At 40.1% G+C, this 21705-nt stretch overlaps 2 protein-coding genes and 1 long non-coding RNA gene across 4 annotated transcripts in view; 2 read left to right on the top strand and 1 right to left on the bottom strand.

Moving 5' to 3' along the window:
- rab11fip3 (RAB11 family interacting protein 3 (class II)) overlaps positions 1-7496 on the top strand; it is a 51531-nt gene extending 44035 nt beyond the window's left edge. For both annotated transcript variants that reach the window (XM_083788284.1, XM_083788285.1), the window contains 2 exons: positions 688-828; positions 2741-7496. In XM_083788284.1, the coding sequence (XP_083644410.1) occupies positions 688-828; positions 2741-2854 (255 nt within the window). In that variant the 3' untranslated portion in view covers positions 2855-7496. The remainder of the gene's footprint in view (positions 1-687; positions 829-2740) is intronic.
- Positions 7497-10741: 3245 nt separating this feature from the next.
- On the top strand, positions 10742-20385 carry telo2 (TEL2, telomere maintenance 2, homolog). The gene is made up of 20 exons (XM_083787299.1): positions 10742-11095; positions 11324-11601; positions 12661-12729; positions 12896-13043; positions 13313-13415; positions 13501-13569; positions 14069-14210; positions 14564-14703; positions 14898-14992; positions 15079-15192; positions 15521-15609; positions 15877-15968; positions 16287-16403; positions 17381-17452; positions 17637-17807; positions 18740-18831; positions 18943-19042; positions 19228-19292; positions 19492-19607; positions 20229-20385. Exons 1-20 carry the CDS (start codon positions 10755-10757, stop codon positions 20345-20347), a joined length of 2532 nt encoding a protein of 843 aa, XP_083643425.1. The 5' UTR covers positions 10742-10754; the 3' UTR covers positions 20348-20385.
- Positions 20226-20808, bottom strand: LOC310874483. The gene is made up of 3 exons (XR_014570573.1): positions 20469-20808; positions 20366-20417; positions 20226-20314 (listed from the first exon to the last, which is right to left on the bottom strand). It is a non-coding gene; the product is annotated as an uncharacterized lncRNA (long non-coding RNA).
- Positions 20809-21705: the final 897 nt, after the last annotated feature.

Below are 21705 nucleotides of genomic sequence, written 5' to 3'. Positions count from 1 at the left end.
TGCCAAAAACAACACTGCTAGAAAACACTGAGGGTGCTTCACCTCTCAGTAGACCTTTGCTCACCTCGTATCAAACCATCACTGACAGCAACACAGAAAAGTTATGTTGACTAACGAATATTTAAGACAAATGATCCCCAAATGATCACGTAAGAGTAAATAAATGGGAATTTATATTAAAAAAGAAAGGGATTTTTTTTTTTATAATTATATTATCATTACTTTACTACTGCATAACAGCTAGGGGCCGCATGAGACATCAATTTTGTCACCAACTCATTTCGCCACAAACATCCGCATTCCTCCCAGATAGATGAGGTTGAGGAGATCTGTCACTACTTACTGTATTATACTGTTGCAACGCGTATATTTTCAACAAGTGTAAAATCAGCCATTACGACGGCATCAAGGCCCACCAAAATACATTTTAGTCGACTAAATCAACTGTAGATTTATTAGTCTAAAACTAGACTAACACTAAAACATTCCAGGTGACTAAAATGTGACTAAAACAGAATTAAAACTATTCAAGAGACTAATAGTCTGCCAAAAACAACACTGCTAGATACTGCAGACAACACTGCAGATAGATGAGGTTGAGGAGATCTGTCACTACTTACTGTATTATATGAGGATGTGATGATGATGATGATGATAATGTGATGACGCCTTTCTTTGCCCACGCAGGACAACCGCAGTCTGAAGGAGCAAAATGACGAACTCAATGGCCAGATCATTAACTTGAGCATCCAGGGAGCCAAGAACCTGATGTCAGCTCCCTTCTCCGACTCCCTGGCGGCTGAGATCAGCTCTGTGTCTCGGGGAGAGGTCAGTTTGATATGAGTAGGCTTGCATGTGATAACATCATAACATGTCAGATCAGTGTGTTACACCAGTGCTTCTCAAACCTTTTCATGTCAAGGACCCCCAAATATATCAGAAAATAATATCAGGAAATATTTTGTGCCAGATTTGTATTGTTAAAATGTTTCAGAAACATTCCAAATCTTTTTCATTTATTTTATTGCAAGATTTTCAGAATATAGCACATCTAGCAAAGCATCACATTGTAGATCGGCTATTCTGAAATAGCTCATGTACGCATATAGGGTAAAAGTGGTTCAACTGATTTTGATGATTTTGCTGCATGGGTTAACCCTCTAAAGGTCCCCTGAGGGTAACCGGACCTCACTCTTAGCACATTGAGTGCCACCTGGTGGACGAAAGTGGTGGAGCTTGTCACGTGATGAGAATATTTTCCACAGTGACCGGTTTTGAGTTCTATCTTGGATGCTAAAGTATTAGCGTTAATGCTAGCGAGCTAAAATGAGGCCAATCCTTGCACTAGAAAACGCCAATGTTCTAATTGCAATCAGCAGATAATCACAAATGACCAGTGGTGATTTTAGGGGGGGCCCATGGGGAACGTGACCCTCTGATATTACAAAAGTTTAATATATATTTTTGTCAATTGTATATTTATACTAATAATACTAATTTTCATTTATATTTTTCATTTCATTCATGCTTTGTAATGAACAGTTTGACATGACTTACATGCTCATTGGCTATAGTATGCTCCAAAATGAGTAAATGGTGTCTAGAAAAATATGTATTGTTTTGCTGCATATTTAGTTGTTTATATTCTATAACTTAGCCATTGAGTTGTCACATATGTATAACCAGATATTTTATACCCAGAAATCTGTGGGGAGAGCCAAAAATCGCCTGTGCAAAAGACCTCCAAACATCTGTAATTTGTTCAAAACCACCGACTGTAGAGTGTGCAAAGGCCGTGGCTAATACAGCAGCTAATGGCTATGGGGAAACAGAAGCAGTGCTGACGATGCCTTAGTAAGCGTCCGTAGCAACCGGAGCGATTCCACAGATGAAACACAGCAAGGCTTTCTTATAGCGATATCAAACCTTAAGGCAAGCCTACTCGTCATAGTATAATAGCAACAAATGTGTTAAACATGTACTTTACTTTATTTGTTTATTTGGTCGAGGCAGTGTATATTGATGAACATTACATTAAAAATGCAGTGTAAATATACCAGATTTAGCAAGACTTTAGCTAATTTCCATCTGCAGTCCCCAAACATCAAACAATACAAACAGGACATAGCATACAAATACCTAGTACATTTCAAACGTAATAAGACTAGTAAGAATAAGAAATAAGAAACTATTAGATAAAACTATTATTAGGGTAGGTTTACTCTAATAATCTCTCTAACACAGCATACAAAAGAAATACACCTAAAATAATCATGAATGGTTGCAGCTTTGGTTTTCAAGCAACCATTTTTTCAGATTGTATTTAAAAGAGGAAAATGTAGCACATTCCCTTATATGCAGAGGAAGTCCATTCCATTTTACACAGCCCTGTACTGAGAGGACATTTTGGCCGAATGTTGTTTGCCGGTGCGGAACTTCGCAGTCTCCTTGAGTTGTTGCTCTGGTACTGATTCCCCTATTCGTTTAATGAATTAAAGGGGGGGCGGGCACAGACCATGTAGGGTCTTGTATATGACCCCAACCTGTTTGAAGTTTTTAAGGTTATCAAAACTCAAAGAAAATAGCCTCCGGAGGATGTTACAATGATGATATGAGCGGGGCTTCCTGTCAAACACCTTGAGCGCACTCTATTATATATTTAATAGAGTGCGCATACATATATATTTATATGTATTCTATTATTATTATGTCCACTGACACATGTCAACTCTGTTTCTAGTTGATGGAGGCCGTCCACCATCAAGAAGAAATCAACTACAGGCTCCAGGACTATATCGACAAAATCATCGTGGCCATCATGGAGTGCAACCCCTCTATCCTAGAGGTCAAATAGACACCATTGTGAACAATTTTGCCTACGTTTAAGTGGAAAAAAAGCAAGCACTCTTCCCAACTCCCTTGAAATACGAATTGAAGATTCAAAAGAAGTATCTAGTTTTGGCACTGTCCGTGGCTGTCCTATGAATAAGCTATTTTGGTTAAATATCCCTTGAATATGAGCATATTTGCGTGTGCGTGCATGTTCTCTCTCCTTGATTCCCTTGGGTTCTGGTGACTTCCATGTATTTGGGTAGAGGGACCTGCGTTTTCCTGTGTTGCGTTATGAAGGTATGAATGTGTTACATGAGAATTTACATTGTGAGATGCAGAAACCTCCCTGCCCCCTTTTCCAAAGAGACTAAAACATCTTAAGGCTTGGCTTACATGTAATTTTAGACAATGATACCTGAAAAGCCTTAAAGCAAATCATGTGATGTAAAAGTACCCACTGGTCGTACATATCGACCAGAATGTTAGGGCGTGTTCTCCTGAGTCGTGCTGAATCGTGTTTTCAACACATCAAGTGTTTGAGCCGTATGAAGCTCTGGTCAGGGGGATGCAGGCGGCGGAGCTACCGGGCTTCTGAATTGTACTGTGGCACTCTTACACGTGTTTGAAGTTTGCTGTGTTATCTTACAGTGGTGGACAAAGTATATACCAAGTAAATACTCTTAAGTACAAATTACAAAGTACATTTTCTTTTTTAATACCAATGCATTGGCTGTATTGAAATTTAGAACATATGAAAACAAAAGTAAAAAAATAAATTAATGACCGTGCAACGAGTTGTAAGCTTGTACTGTACATGTGCTATTCTCACTATGTTTGAAATGGGGCTCAAGTGGTTAATTCATTCAAGTACATTTCTCCTTCCTAGAAATTTAGTGGAGTGAAAGTCATGCTTGCAAAAAATGAAGAAGAAAAAGTCCAAAAATATAAAAGTACATTACAGTACTCAAGTAAATGTACTTATTTATTGTCCACCACTGGTCATTTACCAGTCAGCGTTTGCAGTGTGGCCTGTCTTTTAGACCTAATTGGACGATCTTTCCAGTCAACCTAGTGAGGGACATTTCGAGGGTTAGAGCATGAGAAATGCCCTGAGGGTTTGTTTTGTGTGTGCGTGCGTGCGTGTGTGTGAAGTATTTTACATTCCCATTTTGTGTTTTTGTTTTGTTGCTTAAAGGTTTTGAAAATAGATTGACAGATTCTATTCTTGTGAGCCTCAATGTCTCCAGGTGAGGATCTGGTAGACCTATTATTTGCTGCATCTCCATTTGTTTTTACAATGAAACAGGGTCCCAGAGTTCAGGTGGAAATCTTGTGTTCAAAGAACTTCATTTCCCATCATTCCCTCTGTGACGGACTAATGGTCGTAAAACTTCCAAAGCTTCCGTACAGTAAGGAACTTGTGATGTATAACTGTAGTATAACTGACAAAGTGATGATCATACTGATACTTTTACTACTTACATTACTAACATTTAAATTAAGCTTAAAGGGAAACTGCAGAGTGATCTGGGAATTGAAGTCTCTTCTTTTTTTTTTTGGCTCACCTGATCTCTGGTCTCTTGATGAGTGAAAGTTATAGGGAGCCAGCTAATCCAGGTTACCAAACATTTCACTATTATCAGTGAAAATTATTCCAAGACTGAAAATGCTGGTATTTGATATCCTGTATATGAACAGAACCAGTTGTATTTTGCACTCAATTTTGTTTTGATTACAAAAATGTATTTTCTTTGTCAAAAGAGGAAAAGGGTAGTTTAATGTGAAGGATTAAATCCTACATTGAAGATGCTTAATGGAGCATAGATGAGAATATCGTTGTCGGGCAAAAACGTCACTTTTCAGGAAATGGACAAAAAATAACCTGTGTTCCAATGGAACAATGTAGTTATTATTTAGTCACAAGCTCTTAAATATTTGTAAAACCCATAGACGAACTTAACCTATTCAACCTGGCATCCCTATTTTGTGCATGAAAAAAATATATAGAAAAAGCAAAACTCTACAATCTTGCGATGTGAGCTTGTAGATGGTTTAGGGCGTAATTTATTAAAAAATATGAAATGTGGAGGTTTCTGCCCGACAGCGATATGCAAATGATTCAATGAGTACAGAGACTTGTTGCTAGAGGCACAGTCATCAGCCAATGTGCGGGTAACTGAACTTTAGCTTGCCGAACTCCCACGCACATTTACAGATGAGAAAAACCAAATCACACTAAACAGAATGCCATATAGCACAGAAAATATTCAAGAGCCGTTGGGACATATGCTCAGCCTGTGTCCGAATATTTTGCTAAATTTTCCCTCTAATATGTGTTATATTTTAACATCTTCTCCTTACAATTGGGGAGTTCATCTACTGGCTTGAGGGAGAGTTTCAAGAGGCCAGCCTCTTGTTCCACAGTGGATCTAAAGGATGATACAACATTGAAGAAACACTTTAGATTTAGCTAGCAATAATGTTGTAAAACAATGGTGGACATTGCTGGAGGGCAGAGATAAACGATGCTGATCTTTTCCCCCTCAACAAAACCTACATATACTTTTCCCTCTGTAGTTCTGGAATACAGCAACACAGACTCACGGTAGACTGAATACATACTGTACTCAATCACTGCTACCTATCCTTAAGTCGGCTCTTTGTAGACTTTTGGACACCTCTGTCTCACCTTGAAACTGGATATTATAGTCTGAGTTGGATACCGGACAACTTTTGCGGTTTTACACTGTCTGTGGTGGACAGGTAGCTTGTCCTTTGCAAGAGAGGACCAGACAGCATGGTGCATCAACACAATGTCAAAAGACTAAATTCAACGAAACGACAGCTATCACCCTATTCACCTTGAACTCCTGCTATGTATGTCACTACTATTCTTCACCTGCCATTCCATGGAACATGGCCTTGGATGTAAATGATGTGTACATGTAAAGTTTTTTTCTACCCTTCTTGTAGAGTCTAGGTATTTTTATAGTCACAAAAACAAGGATAAATGTTATTTTTTTTCCTCTTGTCTTTTGCTGAGAAACAATTGCCTGTATTCTAGCATGTAGCGTGTACAGTACATGTTGGGCTTCTCATCTGTTTTAAAATCACAAAGATATTTATTCACCATTTTCTCACAATGACACCATTTCTGGGTAACGGCTTGTGCCGTAAAAAAAAGTTTGTAAATAATTTTAGGGATTTTTGTTTGTATTTTCTTTTTCCTTACATTCACAAAAGGAAGATGGTATACACGGGAAATGATTCTTCTGAAAGATTATTTTGAATGACAATTTATCCATTTTAAGAGAAATATGTTTGGGAAAGTGAGATAGTCTTAGGTTGATTTACCATCTTGTACAAAAGCTTGAGTCCAACCAGTTCAAAGTGGCAAATAGCTTGATGAGGTCATTGCACTCTAACATTATGCGAATGTTGCGATGACTTCTACAAGGCCATTGCTATTGTTGACTTTTGCCACTGTTGTCTTCCCAGCTAAAGTCAGGTACTGCATGGAACCACTCATCATTGTTGTATATCACTGATGTAATAGTTCAGCAAATCTTTTGATTCAAAAATCTATTTACACTTTACAGCAGTATATACTGTAAAACGGTGGAGTACCTGTTTGTAGTGAGGCATCCTTAAGAACTTGCATTACTAAAACCTCATATTCTGTCTACAGTACAAGTACAACATTCTTATTGGTACAACAATCAGCACATTGCGTTTCAGTATGACTTTCTCCATAGACTTGCCCATTCGTCATTTACATTTCAACTATATGGATTTACAATGAGGAGTCACAATTTCAATCTGGCTACATGCAGATAACCCTAAAATGTAACTATTTTTATTTTCAGTGAGTCTGGCTCTGATGGATAGATGAAAACTAACATAACTGCTTACTTAAAATGACTAGACGGTTGCTGAGACCACAGACCTGTCAAAACATTCCCCTTTAGCAGGGCTAATCTTGATTCAGTGGAAATCTGTAATGCACTTTAAACAGTTCCAATTTCTTCATTTTTATCCCCTGCTTTCAAAATGACCAAAGACAGACATTTGACTTTGAGCTCAGTCTAGAAATATTTATGATCAGCTCTTGGTTTCCCAAAAGCTTTCTCACAGAAGGATTGAACTCAACTTCCAGAGTTTGCCCTGACAAACTGGTCTGCTAGTCTTAACACTGTGCCTCTGTGTGTCATACTTTGCATCTAAACTAACCCAATAAGCCCTGGGAAACGCGCTAACCACGTGACTGTCAGTTTGCTAAATTATAATGATGATAAACCCTAAATTGTGTAAATAAGAATTGTAATTTTTGTGGACCTTTGCTCTCACACTTGCTTCCAATGTCCAAAGAAAGTTTGCTCAAGGCACAAACATCACTACAGAGTAGTGCATGGCTTGCCATTTTACTGACATGGAAGGATGAAAATAGAACATTGTAGAAAACAGAAATTGTATAACTGAAGTTTATTCTTATTTTGAAAGAAATGTATAAATTATAACAGTATTGGTTACTGCTGTATATTATTTTTGAAGCTCTTGAAAGATGTATCCTAATTGTTATTGAGGAATTATAATTTCATCAAGTAATTGTTAAAAAACAAACGGTTATAGAAAACAATGAAAGTAAAATTAGGAAAATAAATGAAATAAAGTCACCCTGTGTTTGATTGTCTTATAAACACATCACGATTGTAACAGAGCATGCCAGCAATACTGCCTCATCAAAGTTTGTGTTGAGTTTATATATTGTCAATTATTACTTGCATGAGATGGTGGTGGAGTTCATTGCTTTAGCAGCAGACAGTTTGAGGGTCCAATGTTGTTGACTCCTGAGTCCTCACTAGTGTATCACTAGTGAATCATGTTTTTATTCAAGAAGTTAAGCCTGGAAGATATTTATTAATTTTATTTGACTAGTATTTTGAAAAAAGAAGAAAAAGAAACAGCACAGTGAATGATTGTACCCCAGATCATATATTATATTATGTTGGGATATTAATGAATAAAATCAATGACTCAATGATATTTTAGTTTTATATATTTAATGAGAGAGAAATACAAAAATAGAAATACATTTAAAAACTTTATACATACATATACAAAATTGATTAACCGTTGAAACCGGGAAAGCATCCGTAAGGGCAAAGTTTATTAACAAAGCTAAAGTATTGTACAACTTAAATAATAAAATGATATGAATAAATGCATGCATAAAAAATGGGAAGAAAACGATGACAATGGTTAGTGGAAGAGGACTGCTTCATAGCCACAGTGCAGTGAAAGCAAAGGCATGTTTCTCGTACATTTTATACAGCACCATGGAACAACAGAAACTGACTTGATGGCCTCAATGTCCAATACACAACACCCATGCACTGCACACTACAATGACATTATTTTGTTACAATGTCAGGTAAATGTCCTTGCATGCCAATTCTATTCCACTGATTTTAAAGGTAACAAAAATGTTCAGTTGATATTCATCCGCGTTGGAAGCCACATATTCCAAATAGGGTAAAAACAAGATCCACTGAAAAGAGAATAATAAATAGTGGCATTAGGGTTCATGTGGTTAAACTGCAAGACATTTAAAAAAAGTCTATAAGAAACAATTATAAACAACAACAACAATGCAGGAGCAATTTCCTGCAATTAAATGTATGAAGTAAATGACCTAAAGTTACTTATCACTTATTTTTCTCACACAGGTCCCTGATCCATCCCAGCAGGACGACACACTCTCCTCCTCCCACCTCAATCTATCCCACCCATCACTCCCCCCCCCTCTCTTTCTCTCTCTCTCTCTCTCTCCCTCTGTGTATACAGTTATGCTTGTAAATAGTTGTTACTTTGAAATGATAGTATGCTACACTGAGTATTATTTCTCTTTTGTTTAATAATCTGTAACAGTTGTAAATAATAGTGCTTTACATTAATAGTTTATTTCTTTGTTATTTTGTATTTGTATTTTAAATAGATTGTTGAGAAATATGTTTCATATTGTGTTATACATCAAACGTGCTTCATCCTTTATGTTATATTTAAGTTTGATTTCATAATTTTATTTTCATTACAAATAATATATTTTATTTGATAATCATATATCAAGCATCATGTCTTTATTTTCTTCTTTTAGTTTAAATATAACTAAGCTATGAAAAACTCAGCTACAACAGTGTACACTACATCTTTGACACCTGAAGTAAATATTGAAGGAAACTGAAGGAAAAAAAGATTCACTCATTATCATTTTGATTTAAGGAATTCAGTTGAGATGGTTTAGCAAAGGAAGAGATAGATTGTGAACAAACTGTTGGTCCACACAATGATACAGATGAGGAAAATCCAGTCCTGCATTGTGAATCACAATTGTTTTAATTGGCAGCAGCTATGAACATACTGTATACAAGGAATGTCTGTGTGAGGTTGGTACATTACACTGAAAGCAACAGCAGCATTCAACCTGGGACCATCAGGGCTCCAAATCAAATGAGGGTGCCACTATAATAGGCAAATATAATATAATGTAAATGTTTCTTCTCTGTATGTAGTGTTTTATGTTGTCTGTTGTTATTGGACCCTGAGTCTGAACAAATAAAGTTGATTGATTGTATAGGCAAATGTAATATAATAGATACAAATGTTAAGTTATATTCATTCAACTCTTCAATGTACATTTAAATACACACATTATTATATTTTACAAAAGCCACAGATTATGTGCTTTTATTGTGAGCATAAAAGTGCATGCATGCTAACTTGACCAAGGTAACCCAAAGAACCTGCACACATGGGATGTGTCACAGACTCCCATTACATTTGATTTCATGCAAGTAAATTTGACTACCGAATGTAGTTATTCACTACATCCACCACCAGGGGACACTACTGGGTATTTTTTATTTATAATGGTACATTATTCTATCATCAAGTGAAAGTGAATGCTAATGGTAAAATTATTATTAAATCGTGACTGGCCTCAAAACTGACATGGCATACAGACAACATTAGAAAGACTAGCTGGTAATGTAATGTACAGTATGACATTGGAAACAGACTGTATGCGGAACCATTGTCACATGACATAGTTTTCACTCCCCGCCCCGGACATATTTTGGTAGCACACACAAATTATAGGAGAGGAGAGGACGTGAGCATTGGCTATATTATTTTTAATAGCTAGAAAATTAGAGAATTTTAAAGCTATTGCGACTTAAATCTTACTTACACCACCTCTGTAACTTTATATTCGTACTGAAACGTAACGTTCTTCATAACAGGTATAACGTCATCACAACGTCACGTTAGAATTATTACAATTTACAATGTAGGCATTAGCAGAAACGAAGCGATTTACATTAATCAATAACAAAAAAGCATGGCATACATCACATACATAAAAAGTAGTTATCATGAAACATGGGTAAGCTAAGAACGTGGAGTATCTATATAATGAAACTATATATAAACTATGCATACTATACTATATTTTATTGTAGTTGACGTGACAAATCGATCAAACAGAGCTACAGTTCGCAGTTGCAGTACAATTTGCAATTTTTAACTGGTCATAGAAAAGTCATCTTAGCTTAACACCAGAAATGTCACCCCCTCCCCTCAACTGTTTACTGTACACATAATATATGTTTATTGTTACTAGTGTTAATGATGTCTTGTATATTATTGTCTTTAAAAGTCTTGATTAATTCAATTGTATACCAGTACACATGGACCACAATGGAAACAAGCCCCTATAGGCTTTTTGTGTTCACTTTTAGGTTTAGCATCACTGTAAAACCGTACCACTGAACAACTATATTAGCAAACTCTTAATAAAGTATTCAATCAATTAAACAGGCTACATTATTCTTGTCTCAAGCTGGTATAGGTTTGAGTGTTCAGTAATGCAGCCCATCAGCCCAGATCCAGGCGTACGTCTAGCAGTGGGCCAGTGTATCCGGACCCTCTCGACTTCTACAGACAGTAGAGAAGTGATGGCCGCTCTTCAGGCACTCGGCAGTTACTTGAACGACCGACCAGAGAGTACAACCACCTCAGCTCAACGATCAGAGTTCACTAACACATACTACACACAAGCACTTCAATGTCTCGTCCGCAATATCCACACCGATTGGTTCCAGGCGCTCACGGTAGCCCAGCGCACTGAGTTATGGGACGGCTTGTTCCTCAGAGGTCCTCCGGAGCAGTCTTTATTGGTGTTGATGGAGGGTGTAGGAATGCTAAGGTATGCACTTTGGAAGAACTGCTAGGAACACGCTGTGAAATAACTACTTGAACGAGGACAGTTATAAACTTATAATATAGGATGGAATACTTTGATCAATTTTTTATTTAATTGTAATTTACAGCTGAATAGAGAGGATGTGTAAATAAATTTACATTAAATGATTTACTGCACGTTTTTATTATTTGTCTGTTCACTCATTTCACCGGAAATGTCTCTCCATTGCAGTCCTAGTGCTGGACTGGACTGCCTGATCAACATCACTGAGGCCTTCCTCCAGAGCGGTCGCATCGCTGCCTTGCTATGGTCTTACTGTCAGGGGACAGGCCCCTCGGATTCCCCCCAGTTCAGAGAGATCATTCTGGGACGCCTGGTTGCTCTACCAGACCTCACATCCAACAGACTCCATGCTAACAACAAGAGCCTGTTTCTCCCTAAGCAGTACTATCCACTGCTGGCTACAGAGATCCTCACCACCCTAGAGAGGACCTGCCAGGCACTCAGAGGTCAGGGCCTGGTTGATGAGCTCTTTTCCCGTTTTCAGTGATATCACAATCATTTCGTATTTCATGCTTCTTCTCGTAGACTAGATTATTATTATTGTCTCCACCAGGCCGAAGGCCTAGGGGGAGAGTATGTTTTGCACTCCGTCCGTCCGTCCGTGTGTCCGTCCGTCCGTCCGTCCGTCCGTCCGTCCGTTACCAGCTAATCTCGGCCACCGTTAACCCGGTCGATGCCAAATTTTGCACACACACTCCCTGGATGCCAACGATGAACCTCTGCCCCAAACTTTCCAGAACGGCCTGTTATAGCGCCACCAGGAGGCCGCTTTGTGCAAAACAAGTTTTTGCACAGTACACCTACAGATTTTGTCCAAACATCACGCAAATTGGTACACAGTCTCTCTACAGCCATTCAACGAAACCGGTCTTTCAGATTTCTCACACTCCATCCTGATTGGTTAAGATTGGCTTCCAAAGTTCACAGGAGTGCTCAGTTTCAAACAAAATACTGCAAATCATGAACACATCGCGTGATTTCCGTGAAATTGTGCACCCACATTCCCACTAGGCTGAGGACAAAATGCCACATGAACAATTTCAACTCAGCCTCAAGGTGGCGCTATAACTGGCCAAAAAGTGTTTTTACCTCTAACTGCACGATCTGTGGATAACTTTGTATGCCAACTCCCTAGAGGCCAAGGAAAAACCTTTGTCTGGAATTTTTCACATCTGCTCTTTATAGCGCCACCAGGAGGCCGACATATGTAAAACACATTTTCTATTATTACTCCTTCAGATTTTATCCAAATTTCACGCAAATCGCTACACATGATCTCCATAGTCATGTGATCAAGACAGGTTTGTTTGATTTCTCATATTCCATCCTGATTGGCCACGATTGGCTCCTACAGTTTTCAGGAGTAGCAAATGGCCACAACTCCTCAACGCAGCGTCCGATTGCAATGAAACTGTGCATGCATATTCCCACTAGGCTGAGGAAGAATCCTGGTGGAGACCTGTGCCGATTGGCACTTTATCTAGTTTTTCTGTTCTTTTTTACAGCGGGAAAAGATTGTTCATTGGTCTTTGTGGCTCAGACACTTGGAAAAGTGTGTGTTCAGGGACATAGTGGTGAGTTGAGTTAAGTTTGCACTTGGCAGCAGTCTACATTGACAAATTGCATGTAGTTCTTAAATGTGTACTTTTTCCCTTTACTGTGCAGTCATTGCCTTTCTTTTCAGAGACTAGCAAATTATAGGCAAATTATAGACACTTCATGTGTTTTCTGTCTTTTTAGAGTTGGTGTTTGAAGTGATGGCTCCTCGGCTCTCATTCTGCACACAGTCAGACATGGTGTGGCAGAGGGTTTGCTGGAAGCTGCTGGAGAACGTTCCAGAGCGATGGCTGGAAAGCGTGGTCACTGGGCTTGTCCAGGCTGTCAAGGGGTAAGCACTAAGCAGTTAACCCACTTTCACCCTGGCATTCCAATTTTGGACATGCACGTTATCGCCGTAAATGTAGAAATAAAACATGTACTGTAACGGTTTTAAAAATAGCAGATTAGATATCTTTTTAATAACTTGCAAACATTTTTATGCCTTGTAAAGATATCAAAACATGCCAAAAGAATGACAAAGGAACATTTGCATGACACTGCATAAAGTACACAAAAAGAGCTTTGCAAAACTGTCTTTGTGTTGTCTTGTTTTTCAAGGCCTGGTGCCCTGGGCAGGATCATGGGGAACCTGGTGTTGAAGAATAAAAAGGCCCAGTTTGTCATCACTCATAAAATGCTGCTGCTGCAATACAAGTATGAGGTGAGAAGTTGTACTATTAGTCTGTCCACACTTACTGTACCTAGATTACCTTTTGTACCATTCAGTTGCATTCTATCTCTCCCAGACTGGGGTCTTGAGAACACTTATGGGTTACATGGCAGCTGGCACGGAGCGACGGCCACTACTGATTCAGGTGAGTTCAGCAGGCTAGCAGCATTTCATCGTCAGTTGAACATGTATGTTTCAATAACATGTCATTTTTACACTCGTTACTTACATTGTTTTCCTAACAAAAAAGCTAACTTGGCCCAATTACAACATAGCATAGTTAAATAAGCCTTGCCGAGCCATGAGGCCCATAGGGCAGAAGCCTAACTCCTCTTTCCTTAGTGTGGGACAGCTTGATATACAAGTACACCCCCTGAACATGACGCTAGTATGTCGCAGGGACTTACCCCAATCCAACCCTTGATGCTGAGTGCCAAGCAGGGAGGTGCTGGGTCCCATGACCTGGCCGGTGATCTAGGACTAGGTGATCAAACCCCGACCTCCCAGTCTCAGGGCGGACACTCTGACCACAAGGCCACTGAGCTGTTTAGAACTGGTTGGTGTCACCCATAGTGTCACCAATTTTATTTTCTTGACAACGAAACATTTTTGACATTCAAGTTTGTGTTTAATTTGCTATTCAGGTCCTACGGTCACTATGCCAGGCCTGGGCCAACCCCAGTGCAGTGAGACACACGCCTGTAGAGCAACAGCTGTATGTCAGCAGGGCCTTACTGCTGTGTGTAGGACTGCTGAGTGACACTGAACTACAGGACCTCCGCTCAGGTGCAACGCTCAGCACGTCTGACGCAACTCACTCAATATCATAATTATAATATCAGTATAACCTCATTATATGCTATCACCATAGAAATGTGCTAGATCCCAGTACCATGATGATAGAAAACTGTTGAGAGCTTATACGGTTTATTACTCCAGTCTCTGCATAAAGCAAGCCTTTCTCTCTAATATTCAATGATTGCTGTTGTTTAATTCGATTTCTCAAGGGTAAAGAGTTAATAACAACTTTAGAATATCCCTGTTTGTTTTCCCTACTTGAACATGTTGGCATGATGAAACTCTGTGATCACAATGCTCTAAATGTTCAAGCCTGCGATGTCATTCTTGTGTGCTCTCAGAGCTCCTCCAGTGCATGCTGGGTGGCATGCAGTGTCATCTGGACAGTAGTGTGGTGCGCATCAGACGTATGGGCATGGTGGTGGGAGAATGCCTAAGCTCCCGCATGGACATTAGTGGAACCACAAAGCTCAAATTTGAGGTAGAATCTATTGTGTTTAATCGCCGTGCAAACAGACTAAACCGATTAAAAGTTATACTGTATTGGTTTCTTGGACCTTAAATGGTTTGAGGATTTAAATATGCCATTTTGGAAATACCCAAAGCACAAAAATTGCATACAAATAGCTATGCATGCATTCTTTTTCCAGTATGTGTATTTGTGCTGTTTTGTAGTATGAACAAGATGAGGAATCCCAGGAGCTGCTTTCGCTGATGGTGACTCCGTTGGTTGAAGAGGAACCCGAGCCAGAACCTCAGCCTGTCAATGGGTCAGTGTTGACCCATTGTAAATATCTGCCAACCCCCACCACTGTAATTACCTTGCTCATGTACTGTATCTTCATGGTGCCCACAGAGTAAACAACCATCAACAGGCCAACGGTCTGACTTCGCTGCCACAAGAGTTGCCACCCAAAGCTACAGCAGCACCCAGGCCAGCAAACATTCACCCAGACTCAGATCTGGATAGGTAACAGTGAGCTGTCACATCATCTTTGCAACACATGACACTCATTATATTTTATTTTTTCATTCATTTAACCTCTATCTATTTTCTCGGAAATACATTGGGCCTGCTCATTTTCAATGATGAAGAAAAAACAAAAGGCACAATACAACAGTGTGTTAAAATAAGAACAGCAGGGTAAAACAAGTTAAATATTGTAAAAACAAACAAAGAACATGTATGAAAACAATAATGACATCCTAATTAAACAATGACAATTTTGATGTATTGCACAATTTTTGCATGTAGGCTACTGATGTGGTTTTAAACCCCAAGTTGCTTTCCCTTCCAGTGACGATGACCTCACTCCATATGACATGTCTGGTGATCAGGACATGAACCAATCATCCCCACCTCGCTACCTTCGAGACTGTCTTGATGGTATGGCCGGCCAGATCAGATGGAACACTATTTATATACACAATGTAGCCATTATATGTCCGCTTTTGTATTGCATGCGTGTTGAATTAGTACTGCACAAGGAATGGTCTTGTTGATTGAGATTCATTTGGTTCCGTTATTTATCGTTCATAAATTAACTGTCTACTCTACTATTTCAGCTGAGATGTGTGGGATACATTCATGATCGTTGTACACTCTCTGACCTTTGACCAATCCCTCTTGTATCTTATCTGTCAATCCATCCAGCCTTAATCTCCTCTCAGGACCCAGTGCGAGTGGAGCTCAGTCTGAGAGTTGCAGAGGGCCTGGTGAGGAAAAACATCTCCACAACCAAAGAGGTGAGTCAACAACTGGTATCTGAAAAAATATGTTGTCAGTTTCAAAATCATTACATTCAATACCAATTTAATTAATTTGTTATCACTTTTCATTGAGCATTAACAGATGCCATTTGCTTTTCTGAATGTTAATTTAATATACATTTCAATATCAGCAGTACATAGAAACCAAGCATTAGGTCATTGATTTGCTAGGTTGCAATTATAAATCATTCATTTTTCCTAACTGATAAAACATGAAGTCCTTTAATACGAATACCGTAATTTTAGATGACGACTCACATCCTAGCCACTTCATGTAACTCTGTCTTCATTCAGATCAGTGTCCAGCTGACCAAGGTGCTCCTTCACATGGAAGATAAATTCAACACAGTTGGCTTCCTGAGTATCAGACAGTCTACAATGGTGGCCCTCACAGTGACAGACTGTGTCCCTGTAAGAACAATCAAGAATAAACAAATGTTGGTTGTGGGTTCGAATCTTAGAGTATACTGTATATGAATAGAGACGGCACCCGGAGGAAACCCTGAGGCGAAATGGACATAGTGGCCGAATTTGGTATTGCAGCTCGAGCCAGCGCTGGTCCGTTGACTATCATTGCGCACGTTCATGTTATTGGGGCCATGGCACGTGAACGAATGTTTCATACGTGAACGCGCACAAACGGCACAATGATAGTCAACGGCAGCGCGTTCATGTGTTTGGGGCAAATCCATCCCAGAATGCACTCTGTTCCTACACGGAAGGAGGAGTGAAATCGCCTCATGCGCTTTTGAGCAACTTAATGCAAGTGGATTGGAGGAGGAATCCGGTGCCGTCTCTATTCATATATACTCTAAGGTTCGAATCCACTGTGGTGCAGCTGGCTTTGTCGAGCATGTATATGAACACAATTGGCCTGTTTTGGGGGGAGGGAAGCCGGTGGCGAGGATGATATCACTGCACGTATTCCTACGGGCTGGCCGACATCTGTCACCAGGGAGTGTTGGGCGGGAGGAGTAGGACAAAGGTTTTACGTCCTCCTGCCTCCCTGTGGGATGAATTAATTGGCATAATGACTAAATTGGAGAGAAAAAGTCGGTAAAAAGCACAAAAACATTATAAACAAATAACACATCCTAAAGGTGCTGAAAGAATATCCAAGAAAATCAAATAAAGATCCACATGCCAAATGCACTCCGTTAGAGTGCAGATCATTTAATAAGCATGAAACAAACATTGTACTCAAACATTGAAACTTGGCTGCCACATGACGTCACGTTGGAAGTTTTTTACGTCATTAAAAATCTATAGACTCAGCTGACGAAATATGATGTAATTACAAAAGCCAGACCTTGGAGGGGCTGCGCCCATCAAAAGATTACCCTTGATTTTACCACTGAAATTGTATTATGTGTTTTTTCTCCAAAAAGGTGACTCAGTATCTGACCACTGAGTTTTACTCCATGAACTACAGTCTTCGGCAGCGACTGGACATCTTGGAGGTGAGACCAAAATGGCGTTTCTCAGCCTTTTTATGACCACCAGCTATTTTTAAGTGGTAATTGCACTAATGTAATCATGTCTAACGTGCAGCCCATAAGGAGTATTGTAACTGACTTGACTTATTGTTTGCTAATATGTTATATACACAAGTATAGAAATTGTGGTTTTCTTTCTTTGTGCCAGGTCCTAGCTATGGCAGCGCAGGAGCTCTCTCAGCCAATCACTGATAAGGGCGGTCTGCCAAAGGAAATTAACCCCATAACCGACCTGAACCCATATCCCGGAGACAACCCTATTCATTGGCGGCAAGTAGTTGAAAGGCGGATTCAAAGCAAGACAAAGCGTCTTAGTAAGGTACTAATAGACCCAATAAGAATTGATATTTGGGTGTCCTTCATAGCTAGCCATTTTATTTTTTTACATTTATAATTTTGTATTCATCTTTGGCCAGACCATACATTAACTAGAAAAAGTGCCCTTCCGGGCACAGGTCTCCACCAGGTTATCCACAGATCCGTGCAGTTAGAGGTAAAAACACTTTTTGGCCAGTTATAGCGCCACCTTGAGGCTGAGTTGAAATTGTTCAAGTGACATTTCGTCCTCGGCCTAGTGGGAATGTGGGTGCACAATTTCACGGAAATCACACGATGTGTTCATGATTTGCAGCATTTTGTTTGAAACTGAGCACTCCTGTGAACTTTGGAAGCCAATCTTAACCAATCAGGATGGAGTCTGATAAATCTGAAAGACCCGTTTCGTTGAATGGCTCTAGAGAGACTGTGTACCAATTTGCGTGATGTTTGGACAAAATCTGTAGGTGTACTGTGCAAAAACTTGTTTTGCACAAAGCGGCCTCCTGGTGGCGCTATAACAGGCCGTTCTGGAAAGTTTGGGGCAGAGGTTCATGGTTGGCATCCAGGGAGTGTGTGTGCAAAATATGGCATCGACCGGGTTAACGGTGGCTGTTTTGCACAAAGCGGCCTCCTGGTGGCGCTATAACAGGCCGTTCTGGAAAGTTTGGGGCAGAGGTTCATGGTTGGCATCCAGGGAGTGTGTGTGCAAAATATGGCATCGACCGGGTTAACGGTGGCCGAGATTAGCTGTTCACGGACACACGGACGGACACACGGACGGACACACAAACGGACGGACGGAGTGCAAAACATACTCTCCCCACATGCCTTCGGCCTGGTGGAGACAATAATTTACAGCAGTTATTGATTAATGGAGTATTTGAGAGAATGCTTACTGACAAGAACTTGAGTAATTCTGTCTTTTCACCACAGGGTGTCACTTGTCCTCCAGCCACGGTCACCCCAAACCGTTACGCACCCGTTGCTGGCCACTTCTTCTTTCCTCTGCTCATAAATTATGACAGGTGAGTGTCTTTCAGACAATACGTCCCTCATGTATTTTCATCATGATTTGTTTTGTGGGTCATTCTAAAGCACCAGTGGTCCATCACTGAAATGTTATACTTCTCTGCAAGGCCTCAGGTGACCTTTGACCTGCTAGGCAGTGACCACCTAGTACTGGGGAGGCTGATCCACACCTTGGGCCTCCTTATGCATCTAGCTGTCAACGCACCGGTAGGCCTCAAGTTTTTTAATACACATTTATTTACTCTGATAATTCCGGTTGAGATACAACATCTCTTTTTGGACGGAGCCCTGTTGCATAAAGCCCCTCCTGATTTCATAAAACCATGGGTCTGTGAGTGTGACTGGATATACTGTGTGGACAAGACACGTTAATTTGTCCTGTTTACTTGCAGGTAGCCACTCAGATGGGTCGTGCCCTTTTGGACTTTGTGTGGACGGTGCGCTTCCATGCTGACCAGTACGTTTGGTGCATATGTTTGTGTGAGTGTGTGTGTTGTTGTTGGATTAAAGTTGATAATAATCATCCTTGAATAATGGACACATTAACAAAGCATGAATGAATGAACACACGTGAATATAACAACATACTAATCCGTTGTTAGAGTACTGTACGTTTTGCCAACTCGGTTCAGACTAATCTATAAAATGTGTCACAGGGTTGTGAGACGGGGCGTCCTGTTCGCTGTCTGCTCTGTATTTCTGAGCATGCCCAGTCAACATCTGCTGATGCAGCTCAGCGATCAGCTGTTTGAGACAAGATCTTGGCTGGCAGGTAACAACAACGTGGTGGTGAAATGATATTATGAACGGGCAACTATTCCGCCCTACTGTTTTAAACATGTCTATATAGAATCTATGTTTCATAGCTAAAAAACCTCACATCATGGGACTATCACTAATAAGAAGGAACAGTTTGATTTTATGCTTAAATCGGAGTATAGGGTGATATCCCCTGTTTATTCCCTGTAAGGAAAATATACAACCACGGTTATACATATCCTTAAATGGACCTAGGCCTGAGGTTGCACCTGCACTTTGTGCGTCAGTCAGAGATGTCCCTTCCACCCTTGAAACACACACACACACGCACACACACACACACACACTCACACACTCACACACGGACAGCCCACAGCCATGCACAGCTGCGGAGACCATTGCTGGGAAATAGATGAGGATCCAGGATGTCCGGTACTATACAGTCTATCCGTGACATGATTGGCTGATCATCATAAAAATAAAAATAAGGTTTTACCGTCTCCAAAAAATGGCATTGTTTGACTAGGCAATAGCAATAGTACAACATTGTGTGATGTTATTTACGTGTACATTTCTATGGATGAACAGTGAAGAGTGCTGCCAGTCAACTTGTCTTTGTTGTGTTACTTCACAGATGTGGCTGAAGGGGATACTGATGGAGACTGCAGGAACTTGGCTGTGCAGAGCCTGATACTGCTTGATAAGAGCCTAAAGACACAGCTAGATCCACAAGCACTGGGCCTGCAGTCATGACATGATGAACTTAAACACCTAGACCCACAAGCACTGGGCCTGCAGTCATGACATGATGAACTTAAAACACCTAGACCCACAAGCACTGGGCCTGCAGTCATGACATGATGAACTTAAACACCTAGACCCACAAGCACTGGGCCTGCAGTAGCGATGACTCAGTATAAAGGACAAATGTATTCAGTCACAGTGGGGAAATGCATACATAAATGCACGAGAGATAAGTCTCATAAATGCAGGGAAGATTCAGTTTGACTAGTGGACACTACAGCAGCCATGGTCATGGAACCCAGGGACTGGAGTATGCCACCCCGTCCCAACCCCACCGGACGTTAGGTGGCAGAGGGGCCAGCCGGATGGACATGATCCTGGCACTGAAGGATGTCCTTTCAGCTTTAAGAGCTGCTGGCCGCAGGTGCTTTCCCACTCAATTCATATCATTCATATCCTGGAACATGTGACCAACCAGAGGGGGGGGGGGGGGGCATGTGTACACATTCGTGTGAGTCTGTCTGTATCTTGGTTCATGCCTGAGCAGTTTTTTGTGTTTGCATTTTTTCTTGTAAATGTAAATGTGTGTATATAGGTGTTTGGGTTAAACATGTATATTGTGTACACACGTCATGATGTAATGTAACCCACATCTATCAGATGAAACATTTCAAGAGGTTGTGGTTATTCTTAAAGTAAATGTATGGAGGATGTCCTTTTTTTTCTCTTTTCTTTTTTTTCACCATTTCCTGTACGGGAAAATCTCTACACTGTAGTCGTTTGTTTACAAAGGACATCCTGTGAACACACACACAATACAAATGTTGCTCATCCCAGGTGATATAACTGGAACTAACTGGATATAACTGTTATTGAACAATAAAATATTTTTGAAGATATAGGCTGGCTCACTATGTTTTTCTTCTTACCAACATGTAAGTCACAAGTTAAAGTAGTTAACCTGTTGCCAGTAAGTACAGTACATTATTAATTACTTTAATAAGAGAGGCATCAGTAGCTAGCTACTGCTTTCTCATTTCTCAAATAGTTGGGGAAACCAAATTTAATGCCATTATGCCAAACATTGTCATCTTATTGCCTATTTTAGCTGTAGGAAAGCTTTCCAAGAGTTTGTCAATAAAATTTACCAAAAGATAAACACTTGGATCATACACAATGGGGCTTGAGTTTGCAATTATTAAACATTAACATATATTTCCTTATTTCCTTTTTGACTTCTGTTGAACCATTGTCGGTTTGTGAACAGAGTCTTCGGGTCTCCCCCCCCCCCCCCCCCTCCTCGGTTTTTTCCGTAGCTCCTCCTCCAGATCAGTTGTCAGGGGTAACTAGCAGAGACGCTTTTTGCT

The sequence above is a fragment of the Protomyctophum parallelum genome (genome assembly GCF_964188405.1).
Source record: "Protomyctophum parallelum genome assembly, chromosome: 17".
In the NCBI taxonomy this organism is placed as follows: Eukaryota; Metazoa; Chordata; class Actinopteri; order Myctophiformes; family Myctophidae; genus Protomyctophum; species Protomyctophum parallelum.
This window is presented reverse-complemented; position numbering and strand designations above follow the sequence as displayed.